This window comes from Ambystoma mexicanum, chromosome 3q (genome assembly GCF_040938575.1).
Source record: "Ambystoma mexicanum isolate Mex_15411 chromosome 3q, UKY_AmexF1_1, whole genome shotgun sequence".
NCBI classification, from domain to species: Eukaryota; Metazoa; Chordata; class Amphibia; order Caudata; family Ambystomatidae; genus Ambystoma; species Ambystoma mexicanum.
In genome coordinates this window covers 543,116,901-543,140,232 of record NC_090926.1, presented here as the reverse complement: position 1 = coordinate 543,140,232, position 23,332 = coordinate 543,116,901, and the positions used below count along the sequence as shown (strand labels likewise).

Sequence of the window (23,332 nt, the reverse complement as noted above, 5' to 3'; positions counted from 1 at the left end):
AAGAACAATTATATCAAAAAAAGGTTGCATATGGATGTTTGTGATTCCCAACCGAGTCGAAGTATCGCTCTGTATGAATGAAAGGAAATGCAGTCCTTACTGTTAAGGATTTCAATCAGGCGATACGCCCTGGTCTCAGCCTAGTATGCAGCGCACAAACGAAATGCTTATTTTGTTATATATGTAGGTTCAATATTTAAGAGATACACCACTCATACCACACCCCTTTTCAAATACCCCGGGTCACGATGGACCAGGAATCCGGCTGGTTGGTAAAGGTCATATTTATTTATTTAAAATTCAAATCAAACATATACTTTTTAATACATGGGGCAGCAATCACCAATGTGGCGACAATAACAAATAAGAAGGTATGTAATGCCGTTAAATTCACTCTTTAGCAACACAACATAGAAAACACCAGAGAAATAGCAACACTTAGAATTTTTGGAAAGATAGCACTCAAGTTAGGATTTCCCCCTGCAACATTCCTCAACCCACAAATAATCATTTCTAAAGAGATAAAAGGAAGCAGCAGGTAATCAGGAATGAGGAACAATAAACAAAATACGAATCCAACCTTCCCTCCCCAAACAAGAGAGAAAAAAAGATTTGAACCTTTGCAATTTTTAAAGTGACACTCGGAAATGGCTGACTAAAACAATTAATGTGTGCAAAAAATCCTTAAATAGTACAAATCTTTACGGGAGCAACACTGGAAAGTTACTAGCAATCATAAGCAATAGTTTGAGCAAAAGTAAACAATTTGAATTTGAATGGAAGGTTGAAAATAATTTAGAATAAAAATAACACGTGTAAAACTTTGCAAAAATGTTGATTCCCGCCGAAAATTAACCAAACGGTTCTCAATAAAAACGGGTGAAATTGATTTTGAGTGCGCTTTTTGGGTTGGGGTGTAGCTACAGGTCTTGGGCATAATCAAGAATTGAAATGCAGTCTCTAGCTATTAAACTGAGGGAGATATGCAATGTAGAATAAGAGGCGTTTTTAGAAAAATCGGGTAATGAAAACAGAAAATAAATTCAGTTTGGACAAGAATAGTTTTACTCTAAGTTTTACTCTATATAGAGCACTCTGGCTAGAATACCAAAGAGGGACACAGTAAGCTCTAGAGTTGATTCATGACTTCCACCCCAGATCCCCAGCACCCGCCCTGGCGGAACTAGTCGGATCACTCGAATTAGGATTGATAGTTTAGGATTTACACAAGATTAAAATGACTAAAGAAATGGTGCTTAGCAAGATAAATCAAGGACTGGATCGCAATAAGGATTCTGACAATGTTACAAATTATTAAGGTAAGGATAGGATGGTTTAGAGATTGGGATAGGGCAAGGCAAGGTATGCTATGGTTTTCTATGATTCCTATTAATACTTACAGTCCACTTTAATTTAGGATTTTGGACCGTCAAGGGTTCTGGTCTCCCCACGGATCTGGTCTGACACAGGACAGCTGGGCAAATCTGGCGGGATAGGATCAGCTGGGCTGTTCTGGTCACCGGACTGCACTAGACTGGCACCTCTGGTCACTGTATACTAAAGATTTTGTAGGATGTCAGGTTTGAAACAGGAATGCAAATAGTAGCAGCGAGCCAGGCTGGATCAGGATGCTTCCCTTGGGTTTTGGGGATTTTTTTGAATTTGAGGCCTAGCTGAAAGTGGGGTCAGCAATGCATAGGCCTTAGCTTAGTAATGAAAATCTGGAATCAGGATCAGACAGGATGAAGAAATCAGGAACCGGACACCACACAGGAATTCAGGAAGAAAGTCAGGAATCAGTGTGTACCCTGTGTGCCGTCAGGGTCCTTTATTGATCATGCCAGATGACATCACTACAGTATATGGCAGGGGCAGGCTTACTACTCCCGCCTCTAATAACAGGATTGGGCAAGAGCATAGTTTCTGCCTTGCCCACAGATGATTGGATCACAGAAAAAGGAATTCATGTTTATGGGGTGATTTTTACAGTGTTTAGAAACCTCCCCTAGCTACTGGAACCAAAATCAAATTTTGCCACAAACGCATATTTATGCAGTTGCAACCTCTGAGAAAATCAGATACACAGGTTATATATTTTGTGTGTCATATTTCAATCCAAACCCCAAGTCTGTGGGACCTGGTTTCCCCTTGCTGACACATTTTGGTAAATTTAAACATGAAAGATTTGGCCTAAAATTGCCCAACTTCGTACACAGATGCGCATTTACCCCCAGGGGTGTATGTACAAAATATTATGTTCGCAACATCAATACTTTTCCTGCAATCTGTCATTTTTTATAACTTCTGTTCCTTATGCAGTGATGAGTTCTACCAAGTTTTCAAAGAAAGAGCATAACATTAGATTTAGAAGTACAAACTTTTCATGTTTCCTAATTCTTGCTGCAAAGTTAAACATCTTTAAAGTTCAGTTACACAATAGCCTTTAAAGCCAAAAGGAAGTCCATTGTCACTTGATCCGTTTTTTTTCTCCCCCCCTCCCCCAACTGCTGTCAATTGTCAGTTTCTTTGAAGCAGGATGAGGGGCCTCTCTCTTGATTGAAAGTGTTATTGCCCCTCACACTTGACAGGTGAGAGTCTCAGTCTGCTATTGTCCCAGCCTGGAGCATAGACGAATGTCTGATGAGCTTGTGAGGTTTCTTTGTCCTGGTGCATTCAAAGTCTTTCCAGCTGGCAATTAGTGCTTTCCTGTGCCAGATGTTTATGAGGTGTCAACCTTTCCCAAGGCTAGCAACTGGCAGAGCAAGATTTTTTTTATAGCTTGCCAACTTAGCCTATGAGTTTTAGTTTCATTCTCTCATTTTAAATCTTGACTTAAACAAAACCTGTGGAATCAAAACAGTTTATAGGTGTACTTTTACCAGCAACAAATCCTTTTACAGAGCCAAGTAAGCAGTCCTTCACTCAACAATTTAATTTTAAATAGGCGATTTTCTCTCTGCAGTCAGAAAAAGCACATTTTACTATTTCTTTAAATTTGGTTTTCCTCACCAGCAAATACACACGTTATGCAGCTATAGTTAATTTGAGTGCCGGAGTTGTTTCGCAGCATGGATACATTTAAACAGGCATCTATTTAGAGTCTTTATCTGAACAGCTGATTTTTTAGATCCTTTTGCAAAATAGACGCGTTTCCCCTGTAAAATGAAAACAAAGCCCATGGTTGATTTTCCAAAGATACTTTTGACCGGAGCCGTCATTCAAAAGTGGTCCGGTTCCTCTAGACACAATGGATGATCCTGTGCAATCCAGGGCCTTTTTAATCATAGTGGTTCATAAGGACTGGATGAGTTTAGCGCCAAGCAGCACTTCTAAAGGTTGAAAAAGGTGTCATTTTAAAGAGGCATTTTGGGTTTTCAGCAAAGTAATGCTGCCTCCTTCACTTCACTCCATGTTAAATGTTGCAGAGCACACTGGCACATTCCTGCAGTGAGTACTCTGTTCCACCCCACCTGAAATGTGTGGGGCAGGGTGGTGCAGCCATTTTCTGGTTGTTGCAAAAACGTAGTTTAGAGATCGTGGCGAGCACAGGAGTCAGCGCGGCCATTTTGCTGTTTCTTGCACCACTGCAGCAAAGTGATCTAGAATAGCACAGCTGAGTGGGTCAATATATCCCAGATTACATTTCCTTAAAGCTGAAAATCATTATCAAAGAGTGGTCATATATACCTAAATCTGTTGCTCTTGTGAAACCTGAATCTTGTAACATTTAGAACAAGCATATTTTAGTTGTAGAAGTTGTTGAAGAGAAGAGAAAGCATTAGCCAAACCAGTAGATGAATCCTTTCTACAGTGAAACAAACACTATTCAAATCTAACCACATATTTTGAAGTTGTTATATTTCCAGTGTCCTTTGATACAAGGGTGACAAGGTTATCTAAAACTGGAAGAGTGGCAACACAGCTTTGGTTAGCTGCTAGAATAAGACGAGGTGCATAAAGCTGGGGAAGGGAGCTGAGTGCTTGTACAATTCAACTATCTGTAATGCTGAGACTGATGGAGCTGAGAGAGAGAGAGAGAAGCATTCTAAAATTAGATTACATTGGTAGCGGTAAGACAGACCGAGGCAAAGAGGCTGCTCTTTTCTGCTAAAAGAGGAAAGAGCACCTTGCCTACATGTGAAGGCCAAAGAGTCTCGTCTTTAAGTTGCGTAGCATATATTAAAAGTACCAAGTGAAGCAGAACAAAACTGTGGTGGTCTATAATATTGTCAGAGAACATTGCATTGAAGATTGTTGAAGCAGTAGAACATGATGGGGCAAACGAGTCTGCCTTCCCAGCGACAGTAGCAGAAGGGGGTTGTCAAGGGGAAAGCAACACCCTAAGAAGAAACATCCTGACAAATTATATTAAAGACACAGCAGAAGTTACAAACATATGGACAGTTGTTGAAGCAGAAGTAGTATTTTTGTCTTTCAAACTGTGCCAAGTCCACCATGGAAGGAAGTTATCCAGGATTACCATTGGTGCCATTTTCTTTGCTGGAATTGGAAATGGAAAAAAAACTGTTACCAGTTACCAGTGGAATTTTGTTTGGGTGAACCTTTGTTTTGTTTGGAACTTTCAACAACTTTACTTTTCTTTGTTAAATACTTGGAGAGATTGACTTTGGACATTCCAGGGGAGAGCGATCTACCCAGAAAAGGTGAAGGTTATTCAAGTCACTGGTTATTTGGTAATCATCTATTTATGTTGTTTATGATTTACTTTGTTGTTTAGTGCGAGGGTCAGTTTTGTGTATGCTAAGATAATTTCCCGTAGAACCTAGACTAGGTAGGGAACTCCTTGATAGAGTAGGTTTAGTTAGGTTTTCTTTGCAAATTTTGTTAACAATACACTGTCAAACCTTGAGAAAACCACAAGCAGTTGTCCACCTAGCATCAGTGCAACTTTTAGAATGGGCACCTATGCTCAGTATTGCATACCTGACAGTTATCATTAACATAGGTATCAATAACGGTGAGAGTATCGATAACATTGGTATGTCACCTCATACTAATACAAGTGTGATCAATACCACCTGTGCTTGGTATTACAGACCTAACAGTATCATCATCAGAGGTATCACTAACATTTAGTATCTGACTACTAATACGCTGAGGGCACAGCTGGAGCAGACCACTCTCCTCTCAGAGCACCTTGGCCCATGTTTCAGCAGGTGTTGGCCTGAGGGAACCTTGTCTTCTGCACTGTGGACATAGTAGGGAAAGGGTTGAAATTCTATACCCGACTGTTGCTGAACAGCCAGACCCAGAAACTTGTACGTTGCCCTTGAGGACTGGAACTTTGGAGGGACTTATCTGCTTTAGCTCCAAACAAGTTGTTGCTGTAGTTTTGCCTAGACATCCAAGGCGAACCCCAAGGTCGGATGGGAAGAACGGAATCTTGGTTTTCAAGGTATTTAGATGTAAGAAATGGGTATGCATCCAGGTTTGTACATCCAAAAAGCAAGAGGAAATGGTTGCATGCAGGGAATCTGAGAAGGAAGAGAATAAAACTAAGATTCGGGACTTGTCAGCATAGGTGTCAGGTTCCATAGTAAATAGGTGGTAATTAAAGAATTATTATCCTGATGTTCTTTGTTTATTTCATTGTTAGTTTTAAAAACTAAATATAGTCCTTTCACTGTTAAAATGGTTGGGCCTTAACTTCCATATTCAGAGTACTGCAGATACCCCAAGCCAAGATGGAGGGCAGAGGCAGGAGTTCTGATTGGGTGGCAGGTTGACAATGGTGTGACTCCCAACATTCTAAACTGCCTTTCATTAGTTTAGTTTCCTGAGCTGGTCATGTTTCTGTTTATCTCCTATGTTTTGGGTCTTGGAAAACTCATAAGAAAATATCTTCAAGACTAAAAGAAAAAGAAACAACTCATTCAAGTTACATCTACTCTAAAGAAATTAATTTTCCCTGTGGAAGAAAACGCTGTGAGGTCTTCTAAAGCAAAAAGGAAGTCCCCTTGGTGATTGATTGTTCCTGGCTTCAGCTGAGAAGAAAAGCAGAGACATTACTGTTGCATTCTGGATGACGAAAAAAGGTGAACTCATTCTTGTTTAAAGAAAACAAGGTAAGCCTGCATGTTTAATTCATTAAAAGACGTCGTGTTGTGAAGCCAGTGTTTTTACATGGCAAACTCATTCATCAGAGATTAAGTCATGAAAACATGATATTTAAAGGCTATTAAAGTTAATGACTGCACAGGCAACCTTGTTTTTTTTTTAAAAAGCAGAACAAAGAAGGATATTTATTTTTGAGCAAAGGTATTTTTAACAAAGAGGAAAATATATAAGACTTGTGTACCATATTATATGAGGAATCTTCCAAATGCATCTCATTAAATGCAAAGGCGTTTTTTGAGGTATAACTTTACTTTAAAACTGCACTCAATATTAAATGGTATTTCCTTTGGTTGTTGAACTATTTCCATAAAGAGAGGAAAATGAAATGGAATGAACTGATTAAGGAAATAGTATCATTTTAAGGAAAACAAAAGATTATTTCTGTGTTTTCAACTATTTTTTCAAGTCTGCTTCATTCAAAAGACTCATTTTCTTGAGACATTCTGGAGTTTGTGTTCACAGTTTTATTGACATTGTTTGGAAACACATTTTCTTTTCTTCAAGTTCATTTATTTCCACAAGGAACCTCCATCAGTTTAGTCACTTGTAATGACATTCAGTTCATTGGTTTTCAGCAGCACAGTTATGAAACATGACCACCAAAGTTTGCTTTTAGCGTAAAAGAGTTGGAGTTATTTCAAAACTAAAAAAAAATATATAGAAATAATTATCATCCTCTGGGCTCTTTGCAGAGGGTATTCAGGTAGGATTGTTGATATTCATAAAATAATAGTTGTTTAGTTTTGTAATATTATTTAATGCTTAACAATTTTCATTCATGCAGAGACCGGATGAAGATAGAAGATCCAGTGTCTGATTTGTTATTTTATCCACTTTTCCCCCTTCCCCCCAGGGGTGTCTAGTACTCAGCTGTTCAGTTTAGTTGTGAGATAGACATCTTAGTGGGATCGTGGGACTCAGCATCTCCTGCGTTGGATGTGGATATTACCATCCTGACAGAATGAAAGGCCCAAGTAGTTAACTTCGCCTGAGCTGCTGAGACCACTTCCCAGAATAATTATGGAAGCCTTGGGGGATATGATTAAGGAGTTGAGGGACGAATTAAGGGTTTCTATAAATGAGAATGTCCTTTTAAATAAAAAGATTGAGGAGTTAAATATTAAGGTTACACATATTCAGGAAATGTCAGAAGAAAGGTTGGTAGGTAGGAGAGAAGAACAGATTTTGGAACCTTCAGTTCTGGAAAGGGAAGGTTCTAGACAGAGAGGAGATTCTGGTTTAGGAGCAATTGGAGGTTTAAAGTCTTTAATTTTACCGGTGCCTCTGGCACCACCTGAACGTTTTTCTGGTGAGGCTAAAAGATTTCAAACATTTTTCACTCAATGTGAATTACATTTTTTAAGTAGGCCGGAAGTGTTTTCTTCTGATATGTCAAAGATAACATTTATGATATCTTATCTTTCAGGGGAGGCTGCTAGTTGGGCAGGAGTGTTGGTTAAACAAAAAGATTTAGCTTTGTATGATTTTAAGTTATTTAAGGAGGAGTTCAGTAAGTTATTTGATAAACGTCTGGAATCCTTACAAGTTGATGGTGAGCTGCTTGAGTTAAAACAGGGGAATCGAGAGTTAGTCAGTTATATTACCCAATTTAAGACTCTAGTTGTTGAAAGTAACTGGCCAGAAGAGAAGAGAGCATCCCTTTTTTACAGAGGTTTAAGGGATGAATTGAAAGACGCCTTGTCTGGGGTGGTAAATAGACCAACTTCTTGTGACGCCTTGATGGATTTAGTTGTACAGTTAGATTTTCGCCTCTATGAAAGAGGATTGGAGCGTAGGAGGGGAGACAATAAACAAGAGAATAAATCTAATCCTAGATTTGATAGACCTAGGCAGGAGTTTGTAAATAGAGATTTTAGGTAAAAAAATTCAGAAAGTTCGGGAAGAATTAGAGGACCTCTTTCTAAGGAGGAAAGAGATAGGCGAAGAAATAATAATCTCTGTCTTTATTGCGGAAGGAGTGGACATTTTCTTGGGAACTGCCCTTACACTCCAAAGAAAGTACAAAATCCTGATGGCAAGAATCATCAAGTAGCCAATACTCTTCAGGCGGCAGTTCCTCACATAACAATTAATGTATCCTTGATTTTTGAAAAGTAATTGGTGGGTAGTGGTCCTGTGATTATGGATTCAGGAGCAACTGGGAATTTTATGGATTGGGGAGTAGCAAAGAGTTTAGGTATTCCCTTAGTGAAGAAGGTTTTATCTGAGCAGGTTAGTTCAGTGGATGGATCAGAATTAACTTCAGGACCAATCACACATGAAACTTCTCCCTTACTAATGATTAAGGCAGGGAACCATGGAGAGGAGTTGATTTTTGAGATTATCGATGCTCCACAATTGAAGATTATTTTAGGCATGCCCTGGCTTACACATCATAATCCTTTGATTGATTGGGGCAGAAGGGTGATTGAATTAAATTCCAATTTTTGTAAGGAACATTGTTTTGAAGGTCAATCCCTTGAAGATACTCAGATTGATGATGTTAAGGGTGCAAGGTTCTTAGGAGAGGTTGGAGCTCTTTTTCACTCTCATACTATTGGAGCTGTTATGGGAGAGTTACCCGATTGCTACAAAGAATTCAGTGATGTCTTTGATGAGGTAGTGGCAGGTGGTCTTCCTCCTCATAGACCATTTGATTGTAAGATAGAACTTGAACCAGGAGCCACTTTACCTTGTAGCAGGGTTTATGCACTTACTGAAAAGGAAAACGATTACCTTAAGGAGTATTTAACTGAAAATTTAGCAAAGGGTTTCATTAGACTTTCCAAGTCCCCGGTGGCATCTCCTTTATTTTTTGTGCCTAAAAAAGAGGGAACATTGAGGACTTGTATTGATTATAGAGCTCTAAATAAGGTAACCATCAAAAACAGATATCCACTTCCTTTAATTTCAGTTATGTTAGATAAGATACAAGGAGCTGAAATATTTTTTAAATTGGATTTGAGAGGTGCTTATCATCTTGTTAGAGTAAAAGAGGGAGATGAATGGAAGACAGCTTTCAAGACTAAGTATGGATTATTTGAATATTTAGTGATGCCTTTCGGATTATGTAATGCCCCAGCTTCATTTCAGTTTTTTATTAATGAAGTTCTACGTGAGTTTCTGGCCATTTTTGTTGTAGTATACATCGATGATATTTTGATTTATTCACAAGATTCGAAACAACATCAAAGTCATGTAAAATTGGTCCTACAAAAATTGAGAGAAAACCATTTATTTGCAAAATTGGAAAAAAGCCAATTTCATACTTCTTCAGTTGAATTCCTTGGTTTTGTGATTACTCCTGGTGGGTTGGAGATGGATTTAAAGAAGATTAAGGCTGTCAAAGACTGGCCATCTCCGACTAAGGTTAAGGAGGTGCAGAGTTTTTTGGGTTTTGCCAATTTTTATAGGAGATTTATCGAAGGATTCTCTCAAATCATTACTCCTATTACTAAACTTCTTAAGAAAGGAGTAAAATTCATTTGGAGTGAAGAAGCTGAAGAGGCTTTTCAGGTTTTGAAAGATCGTTTCATTACAGGACCTGTGCTTTTACATCCTGATCCTTCTAAGCCTTTTTTTGTTGAGGCAGATGCCTCCAATCTGGCTATGGGAGCGGTTTTATCTCAAAGGCATGAAAACACTGGACAATTGCATCCAGTTGCTTATTTTTCCAAAAAGTTTTCTTCAGCTGAAATCAATTATACCATCATGGATCGTGAGCTTTTAGCGATCAAGGCAGCCTTTGAGGAATGGCGCCATTATTTAAATGGAGCTAGACACACTGACAGTTTTGACTGATCACCGAAATCTTTTATTTTTAAAATCAGCTAAAACTTTAACACCCAGACAATTAAGATGGTCATTCTTTTCAGATTATGATTTTGTAATTACATTTAAACCTGGAAGTCAAAATGGAAAGGCAGATGCTTTGTCTCGTCAGTTTCCTGGTAGTGAACAATTGAAGGAGATTGATCAACAACCTGTGATTTCCTCTGAACATTTTATTGTGGCGGGAGTTTTTGATGAAGGAAGTTTTTCTAAAGAAATTCAAGACTGTATGACTTCTGAACAAATGGATGAATGGGTGAGACAGGACCCAGTGAGAAAAATTAAAAATGGTTTACCATATTTCGACACTAGATTATATCTTCCTTCAGAGAAGCTCCGTGAAAAAATTTTGATTGATTGTCATGAATCAAAACTCTCAGGTCATCCAGGGTTTAGAAAAACTTTAGAGTTGGTCAGGAGGGAATTTTGGTGGGATACAATGAGAAGTGACATTTTAAACTTTGTTAAGACTTGTATTAGAGCCAAGTCACATGTGGGTAAACCAATGGGTTTATTAGAACCTCTTCCAATTCCGCCGCATCCGTGGCATACTATTTCTATGGATTTTATAGTTGATCTCCCTAAGGATCAAGGTTGTTCTACAATTTTGGTTGTTGTTGATTTACTTACTAAGGAAAGTCATTTTATTCCAATTAAAGGGGAAGTTACTGCAGAAAGTTTGGCACAGCATTTTTCTCAAGGCATTGTTCGGCTGCATGGTTTACCTAGTCAGGTGATTTCCGATAGAGGTTCTCAGTTTATTTCAAAATTTTGGAGGGCCTTTTGTAGAAGTCTTGGTGTGGAAGTTAAATTAACGTCTGGATATCATCCCGAGACTAATGGTCAAGTGGAACGTGTTAATCAAGAGTTGGAAAAGTACTTAAGATGTTACTTGCAAGCAGGAGACAGTTGGGTAGATCTAATTTGGATAGCAGAATTTGCATATAATAATTCTATGAAGGATTCTACTTCTATGTCACCTTTTTTCTGTAGTCGTGGTTTCCATCCTCGTTTCCTTAGAGAACAGATAGAGAAAGACATTGGTAGTCCAGCAGTTGAGATTAGATTACAGTCTATGAAGGAAAATTTGGTACGAGCAGTGAAGGCACTTCAATTGAGTAAGGCTAGTTATAAGAGATTTGCTGATGTTAAACGCAAGCCTGGGCCAGAATTTTGTGTTGGGAATAAAGTCTGGTTGTCTACCAAGAATTTGAAAATCAAGGGTCGAACTAAATTTAGTCCAAGATTTATAGGTCCTTTTGAGATTGAGACTGTGATAAATCCAGTTGCAGTTAGATTGAAACTTCCCGAAAATTTAAAAGTACATCCAACATTTCACATTAGTCAGTTAAAACCATTTGTTGATGGAACTAGATTAGGAGTTCCTCCTAGTCCAGTTTTAGTGGAGAATCAATCTGAAGAATTTGAGGTCAGAGCAATTTTGGACTCTAGAAGAAGTCGTGGAAAACTTCAGTATTTAATAGAATGGAAAGGTTTTGGGCCTGAGGAACGCTCTTGGGAATTTGCTAGTGATGTCCATGCTCCAATTTTTGTCGCCAAATTTCATAGGAAGTATCCTGTCAAGCCTGGTCCGGGAGGGAGGGCTTGGAGAGTGGGTACTGTCAGGTTCCATAGTAAATAGGTGGTAATTAAAGAATTATTATCCTTATGTTCTTTGTTTATTTCATTGTTAGTTTTAAAAACTAAATATAGTCCTTTCACTGTTAAAATGGTTGGGCCTTAACTTCCATATTCAGAGTACTGCAGATACCCCAAGCCAAGATGGAGGGCAGAGGCAGGAGTTCTGATTGGGTGGCAGGTTGACAATGGTGTGACTCCCAACATTCTAAACTGCCTTTCATTAGTTTAGTTTCCTGAGCTGGTCATGTTTCTGTTTATCTCCTATGTTTTGGGCCTTGGAAAACTCATAAGAAAATATCTTCAAGACTAAAAGAAAAAGAAACAACTCATTCAAGTTACATCTACTCTAAAGAAATTAATTTTCCCTGTGGAAGAAAACGCTGTGAGGTCTTCTAAAGCAAAAAGGAAGTCCCCGCGGTGATTGATTGTTCCTGGCTTCAGCTGAGAAGAAAAGCAGAGACATTACTGTCGCATTCTGGATGACGAAAAAAGGTGAACTCATTCTTGTTTAAAGAAAACAAGGTAAGCCTGCATGTTTAATTCATTAAAAGACGTCGTGTTGTGAAGCCAGTGTTTTTACATGGCAAACTCATTCATCAGAGATTAAGTCATGAAAACATGATATTTAAAGGCTATTAAAGTTAATGACTGCACAGGCAACCTTGTTTTTTTTTTAAAAAAGCAGCACAAAGAAGGATATTTATTTTTGAGCAAAGGTATTTTTAACAAAGAGGAAAATATATAAGACTTGTGTACCATATTACATGAGGAATCTTCCAAATGCATCTCATTACATGCAAAGGCGTTTTTTGAGGAATAACTTTACTTTAAAACTGCACTCAATATTAAATGGTATTTCCTTTGGTTGTTGAACTATTTCCATAAAGAGAGGAAAATGAAATGGAATGAACTGATTAAGGAAATAGTATCATTTTAAGGAAAACAAAAGATTATTTCTGTGTTTCCAACTATTTTTTCAAGTGTGCTTCATTCAAAAGACTCATCTTCTTGAGACATTCTGGAGTTTGTGTTCACAGTTTTATTGACATTGTTTGGAAACACATTTTCTTTTCTTCAAGTTCATTTATTTCCACAAGGAACCTCCATCAGTTTAGTCACTTGTAATGACATTCAGTTCATTGGTTTTCAGCAGCACAGTTATGAAACATGACCACCAAAGTTTGCTTTTAGCGTAAAAGAATTGGAGTTATTTCAAAACTAAAAAAAATATATAGAAATTAAATAATTATCATCCTCTGGGCTCTTTGCAGAGGGTATTCAGGTAGGATTGTTGATATTCATAAAATAATAGTTGTTTAGTTTTGTAATATTATTTAATGCTTAACAATTTTCATTCATGCAGAGACCGGATGAAGATAGAAGATCCAGTGTCTGATTTGTTATTTTATCCACTTTTCCCCCTTCCCCCCAGGGGTGTCTAGTACTCAGCTGTTCAGTTTAGTTGTGAGCTAGACATCTTAGTGGGATTGTGGGACTCAGCAGCTCCTGCGTTGGATGTGGATATTACCATCCTGACAATAGGAATGTGAGAAGAGATGAAACAAAGAAACTATAGAGGAGACAGAGGGTGTGTGAAAAGAGGAGAGAGGGGGACCCAAGACCGAACAGAGAGGGTCCCCATATAGTAAAGGGAAGGCAGAAGAATGTTTACTAGTCCATGAAATAGAAACAGAATGATTATCAGGGTCAGAATGAAACCATTGCAGTACAGTGTTGGAGATAAATTCAAATGAAGGGTAGAAAGAAGAGGAGGATAATGTCAAAAGCAGTAGACAGATCAAGCAGAATAAGAAAAGAGGATATTTTAGCGTGGCATGCCAAAAGGAGTGACGTAGCGACACTAAGAAGTGCATGTTCTGTAGAATGGAGATGCAGAAACCAGATTGAAATGGAGGGAGAAAGGAATTTGTGTCAAGCTATGAAGAAACGTGGAAGTATGCAACTTGTTTGAGAATTTCTGAAAAGAAAAGGGAGAAGAGAGATGGGAAATAAATTGGCAAGCAGTGAAGGATCTAGCAGGGGGTTTTGAGAATAGGTATAATCACAACCGTTTTGAACCCTGAAGAAAAAGCAGTTGTAGAGAGTGATGAGTTCATGAGGGAAGTGGAGCGAAGTAGGCATTTGTAGATTTTAGGGATAAGGACAGAGGGAGGAGGGTCAAAGGGGGAAACAGTAGGATGGGCTCAGGAGAGAAATCTAGTTGTATCACAGCCAGAAAGAGGGGAAAAGGAGGACAGAGAGGAGGCAGCTAGCTTAAAAGAGGAGGAAAAGGTAATATTTGAAGATAAAGATGAACAGAGCACCATATCTTTGTTAGTAAATAAATTGGCTGCCAGAGGGGAAGCCAGAGAAGGATGAAGTGCAGGAGGGGACAAGATTTGGTTAAGACGCCAAAACGGGCAGTGAGGATGGGGAGAGTAAGATAGGATAAGATCAGAGAACAAGGCCTTTTTTGCTACTGTCAGAGAATAGTCATAACAAGAGTGTAGAGAAGGGAGTAGAGCAAGGTTTCTTCCATTGCCGTTCAGCATGACATAGCGAAGAACAGATAGAGAGGTGGTCAGGGGTAAGCGTGGGCTGGGGAGGTTTGAGAGTGGGACAAAGTGGCGAGCAGGGTAAAGAGAATCAATTAGTGTCACAAGACTAGAATTAAATAATAGCGCACCATTTGTTAGAAGAAGAGAAGAATCGTCTAAGTGGCACAAGAGAAAATAAGGGAGAAGTAATAAAAGTATAGGTATCGAAAGGAGCAAAGGTTGCAGCGGGTCAAAGAAGCCACCAATATGACAGGGTCAGAGAGAGAGTGGAACGAGAAGTAGTAAATGATAAAAAGATGGTCTGACCTAGCAAAGGGTGTAGCAGAGACAGAGGAAATAAAAAAAGAAAACATTACATTCAGAGAGGATCCTGAGGTATGAGAAGGGTGTGAGTACAGTTGGGTAAGACTGAAAAAGCCAACTAGCGGAAGGGAAGGAGAGGCTGCATGGGGGTAGAAGAAAGGTGGAGATTGAAATAACCAAGAAGGAAAAAGGGGAGGAGAGATGGAAGGAGAGAAGGGTTAGGATCGGAGGACCAGGTGGACCATACAGCAGGACCTCACTGTACTTGCAGACCTCTTCAACTTTGTTTGGCTTCCCACCTCCTACACCTCAAGGGTGAGTAAACGTGGGATCGTGACTTGTCATTTTCATCTCAGATTAACAGTCTCCAGAGCAGCCTTTTTTTAACCTTCAGCTACTGAAACAAGCCCTGCCCTTTATCGCAAAGGAAGATTGGCAGCTCATTACCGGTAGTCCTCAATTATTGCGTGGATTATGGTAATGCATTACTTGCGGTTTTGCTGAATTATCAACTGCAAAAGATTCAAAAGGTGGTGGTTCACCTTAGCTTTTAGGTTTCCTAATGCTACTTCTATTAAACCTTATTAGCAGGAAATTCACTTGCTCCCGGTCAAGCAAAGGCTACTTAAAATCTTGTACTGGGTCTTTAAATGCAAGCTTGCCCTGGCCACGCCCTATCTAACCTTGCTTCCGAAATGCTATCAGTCTGCAAGGTGGTTAAGGTCAGCACACAGTAACCTCTTGGTAATTCTCTAGGGGCGACAGACAGTTTGCTGTAACTGGAACCACATTCTGGAACACACTTTCATTGGAGCTATGCCAGGCTGACACACTACTGAAATTCAGAGAAAAAAAAACCTTAAAACCCATCTCTTTCGCTGATTCAGTTAATGGTCGAGTAGTTTGGTTCCCCTTGATTGATACCTGCGCCCAGATACAGGTCCTCCTGTCCGGTTCCTCAGGGATTTTAAAATAAAAACATATATAATTAAGAAGGTGAGATAGTGGGGTTTAGAAAAGGATAGTGATATTCAAAAGAAGAGAAAGCTACAAAGAGATGTATAAGCAACAGTGTATGAGGAATGGAATAAAATGCCAATCCCATCGCCTCTGCCAATGGCCGGGGTGAGAGAAGGTAGAGAGCTGGTAAGAGACAGCAATGTAACAGTGTCAGAATAAGAATCCATGTTTCAGTTATAGAGAGAAAGTGCTAGACAGGTCTGATTTGTGTGTGTCTTATTACAGATAGCTCAAGCATTGAGTAGGCCAATAGTAGGGGGGGTCAGTAGAAGAATGTATGTAAATTTTCCAAGGGATGCAAAAAGCCTCAATGATGAGGATAGGCAGGCAGCAACCAAAGAGAGAGCTAGATAGCTTGAAGTGAGTTAGGGGACAGCATCGTAAAAGTAATACAATTAGTGAAGATGAGGTAAAAGACAGGAAAGATCAGTGCCCTTACATATGGGTGTCCTTTGAGAGTCAACGCACACAAGAGAGATGTTAAATAGAGGAGGCATTGATTCAATTGATAACGCATGTGAATGACGGAAGAAGGCAGGTGGGAGGGGCGAATACGGGACCTGCAGCGAGATGGTAACACTGGAGGCAGTCAGGAGAGTGAGGGCCCACCCGCACAGCCACAGCAGCAGACCAGGTAAGCTCTTCTCCAGGAGTGCAGAATGGATCACACGGTCAGTAGCAGCTGCATATTCACCATGATCTACTCAAACATGCATCACAGAGCAATTCTGACCAAGTGGTGGGCATAAGAGAACTGACATGGTGTTAGTGTATGTAAAGTGATGTGGCAAATGAAACATGTATGCTCACATTTTTATTAAAAAATTACGAGAAAAAGCCAAAACAATGCTACAATTTCTGAACAAAAATACTGAGTTATAAAGGTTAGACCATAGGTTGGTACAAATAAGGGGAGACAAAACGGAAAGCCTTTTGAGCAGTCTTGTTCACATTGTTTTTGTAAATTAACCCCATTTTGCCTGATGCTTATTAATGGTGATGGGAGTTTAGCAACGTAAATGCAGGCCTCCACCTTTATACGAAAGATGCTCAGCGATGAAACGACTTTACCTAGTGAACCCCTGAAAATAATCAGGAAATGTACGGGTTCACAACCATTTATAAGTCTGAACCATTAATTATGCTGCATACTTAGACATTGTAAGAACCAGAGACTTGCCACTATTCAAATGATGACCACAAGCCATTGATTTCTAGACATGGTTGTACATACAGTGAGTTACCAAATAAGGACATTTACCCGAGATGCAATGCAAAAACATACCATTTATTCACATGACAAAGGATCGAAAGGCACAGCCATTTATTACCTACCCAGACATTTTAAACAGTAAAGCTAAGATTCTTTGTGAAGTCCCATTAAATTACCAGATATAAACAGAAAATTCATCTATATACACAACTCATTGCATGTAATTAGAAACATTTGAAACAAACCCTTGACAGGCATTGGTCATACTCTTTCAACATTTTCCACAAAATATAAACATTCTTCCACGCAAAGGTTTGTACAACTATTAAAACGGAAGTACAAATCTTTAATGAAACACTCGAATTACACGGAAACTGTGGTTACGGTCCAAAAATAGGTAAATGTACGACCAACCCCTGGTCTGGAAATTAGCACCCAAGCTTGTGGAGTTTATTATGAATTATCCAGAGAGGCCGCTGGTGAACGCGGTTTAAAGTGGATACGCATAACAGGGCGGCCAAATACATAGTGAAAGTAATTGAATAGTGCAGCAGGAGATTTTTTTTAAATCTAAACCAATGTTGATCATTTAACATAATACTGATCTAAATCATCCGAGAACAAATCATCAAGAACGGTTTAAGCCTTGGCACTTTGTGCACATTTGAACGCACCTTTGTTTTGACCCTTACACATGTTTCACTGGAGTTAGGCGGATGTCAGACAAGTACACAGACAGGCCACGTGCCCCATTAAGCAACAGAACAGGACCAGCACTTAATTGTCGTTGTAAAACGAGAGCTGGAAGTGAGATAGGCACATGTGATTACTAAAGCCTTAAATGCTGCACCCAGGGCATTTTTGTATCCCATTTACAGTTACTGTTGAGGGCACTGCGCTGCGTCTGTTGGTTTAGAGGATACGTGTATTATGGGGCATGCGTTCTGGCGTAGTTTCTTCTCCTGCCTTTTGGCAGTTATACGGTCCTCGTCATATTTCTTTGATTGTTTTCTGGAATCGCCAACAGTGGTAGACCTACAGGTAAAGCAGTAATTCTAACATGAAATGTAACACTGAGACAGTCAAAAGGGCAAGCCTGAGAAACACTGTGACTTTAAATGCAGCCACTCAGAAGCATCGTAATCAAGTCAAGTACATGCTCAGCCACGAGCAAATTAAAAGCATTTGAAAGAAGGCCTACACTGCAGTTAATCGTGTGCTTTGCAGCCATTTCAGAAAACGCAAAAATATATCCATATACATATTGGTTAATATGTTCATGCAAACAACAAAATGTTTTCTCAGATCGTGTCCTTAATTCATTCGCTGGCTGGGAAAGAACTGAACACTGGTTACATTCCAAACATAGCTAACATTGGGCTAAACTTAGGTCTGGACTTCAGTGAGAGGAGTATATGAAATAGATAATAAATTAACTGATCAGATTTAAAGTCACTATAAAGTACAAACAAATGAGATTCAAACCACTCGCCGTCGGCGGTCAGAAACACGGTGTGCCATTAGCCATTGGGGGATAGCTACATTTGCCTAGCTAGCATTTTGCGCTTTGAAACTTTGCACAAACATTTAACTAAAAAAAGGAGTGAAACATTATTTGATCCAAACACGTTGATGTTGGCATTTAATAAATAGGAAGCGCATTAGTCACCATTGAAAATATTTGGCTAATTCTACTGGATGCTTGTTGCTAAAATCCAGGTGTAACCCTTACCCTCTACACACGCACTAGAATCCGCCCTTATAGTGAACCGGACAGAACAGTTTGTCTGATACAATGCGGAAGCAGAATGAAACAGCCACTTTACCAACAGAGAAAGGCAGGCGATACTGCCGATACATATTTTGATAAATTCATCAAAAAAAAAAATACATGTCATTCAAAGCAGTGATTTCGCTCATACTTGCATTCAGAATAAAATTCAGGAAGACAGCAGAATACGTAAATGAAGAAACAAGCAAGATCACAGCTAAATGATTTTGCCCATCAAAGATCAAGTGCATTCCCAAATGCCCCAACAAGATCATCATATGGTAAGGTGCAACTCCACCTCTGCAGCTACGACCATCATATGCCATATGCTGACTCAATTGCCACAATGCTGTTCTACGTAATACTTCAAACAGATGAATATGGGTGTGCTCTGGAACTCTTGCTGAACGTTTGCCTAGACAATAGCTTGATACAGCCTAGGATGAAGCTCAATATTTTGCATATGCTTTTATTTTTTCATGAATCACTATATTTTACCCAAGTAAGCCAGAAGAGGAAACACATCTTCTCATCTGCCAACAGGCTGACAAATATATTGTGTGTGTTTAATAATCTCACGATTAGCGTTCTGTGGCCTTGAATTTAAAACTGGCAAGTAGCTATCACCCAACTTTCAATTCCATCACCCCAGACCCGCCTTAATGTTGAACCCTTGCAGAAGGAACAGTGGACTGGCATTTTGGAGTAAACAATCTCTTCTGTGGGCAGGGTCATGAAGGATTTGCAAATGGATAGCTGCCCAGTGGAATTCGTAGTGGTTATGATCAGTTCAAAGATTTCCATCCATCAATTTTAGTTGAAAGAATACAGGTTGCAATACATTTAAATCAGCACAGTCATAGGCACCTGCTACAGAACTCTAAAAGCAACTGTAGGTCTCACGTTCCATTACCATAAAGATCACTTAGTATGCCCGACATCCGTTTTTAACATACAGCCAGTATCCCACCTTGGTGTAATTGAAGTATTACCCAAAATATGGTTTTCTTTCAGAAATCTTTATCCCCTGGCTTCCCCACTAAGCCAAATAGTATGATACTTGGCAAACTTCTTTGCTCAACACATCTGTTCCCTTTTCTTTAAAAATGGACAGAGCCCCTGCAAACAGTCAATGTTTCAGGGGAAAATACTATCAAAAAAATGAATAGGCCTCCTTACCCGATAGCAGATTGGTGTTGGTAAGACCCTGACTCATGCCATACCCAGTCCCCATAGGTCATTTAGTGGATAAGGTGTCAGCTTCCCAACTCACCTAAATTGTGTGATCTTGATCAAATTACTAATTGTTGGGAAGGAGTTTGCGCCTTTCTTCATTCCCAAGCACTTTAGAATTGGGCAAGACTTCTGTTGACTGCTTCTAGGCACAACAAGAGACCAGGGGCGAGGGGGGGGGGGGCATTGAGGAAGCTTTTTCATGCAAATATAAAATCGTATACACAGACATGGGCAGGCAATAAAAGAAGGCAGTTATTTAAATATATGGTGCAGATAACTATTAGCTGAATACATTTGCAAATGTTAAATCCTATTTAGTTTTAAAAATCTCAAAGCAGGCACTCTGCCAAAAGGAATGTGGCCTGCGCTAAAAATGGATCACACAGCTCATGCAGTGTTGCGTCACTGAGGCTAGCTCTGGCAGAGCACAAAAAGTGGCTCACCAGTTGTCTGCTTTCTGTCAAAAGCCCATGCATGCTAAGGAACAAGTTACTTACCTGTAACTGTTGTTCTCCAGCATGGGTCTGGTATGGATTCACATGCTCATGAATATTCCCCGTCGTCAGGATGGGAATCCTCGGTAAAGAAAAAATCAGTATCAGTTTCGTTTCTGATCTGTCTTCCTTAGTAGTAACTAATCACTGGTCTCTGGGTCATACTGCCCCCAGCCAATGACTGCCCTCTCCCTAAGCCCCGCCTGTGGCAGCCATCTTCAGATTTAGTAGCACGTGAAGTGGCAGTATGACCAAGTGAAGAGCCGCAGAGGGGTAGGAGGGAGGGTTTGCATGTGAATCCATGCCAGACCCATGCTGGAGAACAACAGTTACAGGTAAGTGACTTGTTCCTTCTCCAGCATGGGGTCTGGTATGGATTCACATGCTCATGAATATAAGAATACAAAGCAGTACACACATGTACAACAACGGGAGGTGGCATAAGGCTCAACATTAAGCATTACATAAACTCAACATTAAGCAACTCTTACCTCCTCACCAGGCCCACCTTCAGGCGAACAGGTTGCGCAGCACTGCTTGGCCGACTCTGGACTCCTCCCTGGACCTCCACATAGCAGCCCTGCAGATGTCCAGCAGGGGAACACCAGACAAGAACGCTGTGGTAGCAGCGTATCGCTCTGGTCGAATGGGCTCTCGGACGGCCGGGCAACGGTCGGTTTGCCAACCGGTGACAGTGCATGATGCAGCTGGAGAGCCATCTCGAAATGGAAGCCTTCGAGAGAGCCTTCCCTTGGTTCACAGGTCCAAAGTTCACAAACAGCTGTGACGTCTTCCGAAAAACTCTTCGTGCAGTCCACGTAGAACTTTAGCACTCTAGCCACATCCAGCGAATGCAAAGTCCTCTCGGCCGGCGACGAAGGCGACTGGAAGAAAACTGGTAACACCAAGGGCTCGTTGAGGTGAAAGTCCGACGGTACCTTGGGCATAAAGGAGTGGTGCGTCCTCAGCACCACCCTCGTGTCGTGAAAAGTCAAGTATAGAGGCTTACAGGATAGGGCCTGGATCTCTCCCACTCATCGTGCAGAGGTGATGGCCACAAGAAAAGCTGTCTTCCACGACAGGAACCTCAACAGGGCCGAATGCAGAGGATCGAATGGCGCCCCCATGAGCCTAGACAGCACCACGTTCAGTTCCCACGCCGGGGCAGGAGCCTTCACCGACGGGAACGCCCGGAACAGTCCTTCATAAATTCCTTCACCAGGCGAAGAGACCACAAGGACGCCCGTCCCGTAGTTCTGGTGTATCGGGAGATCGCAGCCAGATGTATCTTGATGGAAGCATGAGCTAGTCCAGCCCTGGCCAGCGACAGTAGGTACGGCAGTAATTGAGGGGCTGTAATCCGCAGAGGGTTAATCTTCTGTGCACGGCACCAGACAGAGAACCTCTTCCACTTATGTCCGTAGCACTTGAGAGTTGAGAACGCCCTGGCCTTTGCAAGAACCTCTCTGCAGTCAGCCGGGATATCATACCCTCCAAACTCTAGTGCTGCAGGAGCCAGGCCTGCAAGTTCAGCTACTCCGGGTCGTGATGAAGGATGGCGTCTCCTTCTCTGGAAAGAAGATCTGCGTCCGTCGGCAGCTTGACCGGTAGGGACGCCAACAAGTCCAGAAGGTCTGGGAACCAGATCTGTCCCGGCCACGCCGGTGCGATGAGGATCATCCTGTACCGGGAACTCTTGAGCTGGTTGATGAGTCGGAGCAGCAACGGCGGAAACACAAATAGGAACAGGCCGTCCCAGGGGAACGAGAAAGCATCGCCCATGCTCCTCGTTTGGGGAAACCTGCTGGCGAACCTCTGGCACTTGGAGTTCGTCGCCGTCGTGAACAGGTTGATCTGGGGTTTGCCCCATCGCTGAAAGAGTCGGTCCACTTGATCCTGGCGTAGTTCCCACTCGTGGCACGAGCGCAGCTTTCTGCTGAGTGAGTCGGCGATGGTTTTTTTTATCCCGGCCAGATGAAACGGCACCAGAAACATCCCCTGGGCAACGGCCCAATGCCACAGATCCTGGGCTTCCTTGGATAGGGCTGGGGATCTGGTTCCGCCCTGCTTCCGGATGTAGAACATCGTGGTGGTGTTGTCAGTGAAGATCCTCACCACCTTGCCCTTGAGGGACGGGAGAAAGAACCTGAGGGCCCAGAACACTGCCCGGAGCTCCAGGATGTTGATGTGGAGCGGCTTCTCCACCGGGAGCCAAAGGCCTCTCGCATGAAGATCTCCGGTGTGCGCTCCCCACCCCTCCAGGGAGGCATCCGTCGTCACCGTCGCCTGGTGGGCCGGTATCTGAAAGTCTGTCTCTGCCGCTAGATGAGCGCGGGTGCCCCACCACCGGATCGCTCTTTGGAAGGTCTCGTTGAGAGGGATCCTGTCCTTGAAGCTGCCTGTCGCTTGAATCCAGAGGGCGTCGAGGAACTCCTGTAGAGGGCGCATCCGCAGCCTGCACAGGAGCACGAGATAAATGCAAGAGGACATCATCCCGAGGAGGGACTTGACGGACCTCACCCTGTCCACGTCCGTGGCCAGTAGACGCTGCACCTTTCCTAGGATGGCCTTTGTCCTTTCCTCCGACGGCGAGGCCAGACGCGCCACTTAGTCAAGTTTGGCTCCCAGAAACAGTGCTACTTGAGAGGGGACCAGGTGGGACTTGGGGAAGTTGATGGAGAACCCTAGGTCCATGAGCAGCTGGACGGTCTTCGCTGTGTGTTCTATGGCGAGCTCCCTTGTCCTTGCGCGGATTAGCCAATCGTCCAGGTAGGGGTAGACGTGGATCCCCTGCAGGCGCAGGCGCAGCCGCGCTGCCACTGGAGCAGAGGCACTTGGTGAAAACCCTGGGTGCTAACTTCAATTCGAATGGGAGGGCCTTGGACTGGTAGTGCCGCCCTTGAACCACAAACCTGAGGAACGTCCGGTGTCCTTTTAGAATGGGAATGTGAAAGTATGCATCATCCAAATCCAACGACGACAGGAAATCACCCTCCTCCAGCTGTCCCAGCACGTGCTGGAGGGTGACCATCCGGAACTTCTGTGCCTTGATGTACTTGTTCAGTCGTCGCAGCTCCAGGATGGGTCGCCACCCTCCGGTCTTCTTTTTCACGAGGAAGTACCTTGA

General features: G+C 41.5%; 1 protein-coding gene across 6 annotated transcripts in view; it reads right to left on the bottom strand.

Annotated features, from left to right (window-relative positions):
• Positions 1 to 266: 266 nt before the first annotated feature.
• The window catches only part of SPDL1 (spindle apparatus coiled-coil protein 1), a 739,625-nt gene continuing 716,559 nt past the window's right edge, over positions 267 to 23,332 (bottom strand). For 3 of the 6 annotated variants that reach the window (XM_069654305.1, XM_069654304.1, XM_069654302.1), the window contains exon 12: positions 267 to 3,599. In XM_069654305.1, the coding sequence (XP_069510406.1) occupies positions 3,413 to 3,599 (187 nt within the window). In that variant the 3' untranslated portion in view covers positions 267 to 3,412. Of the gene's footprint in view, positions 3,600 to 16,758; positions 17,740 to 23,332 lie in introns of those variants that run through there. The other 3 variants (XM_069654308.1, XM_069654307.1, XM_069654303.1) reach the window with 1 other exon arrangement.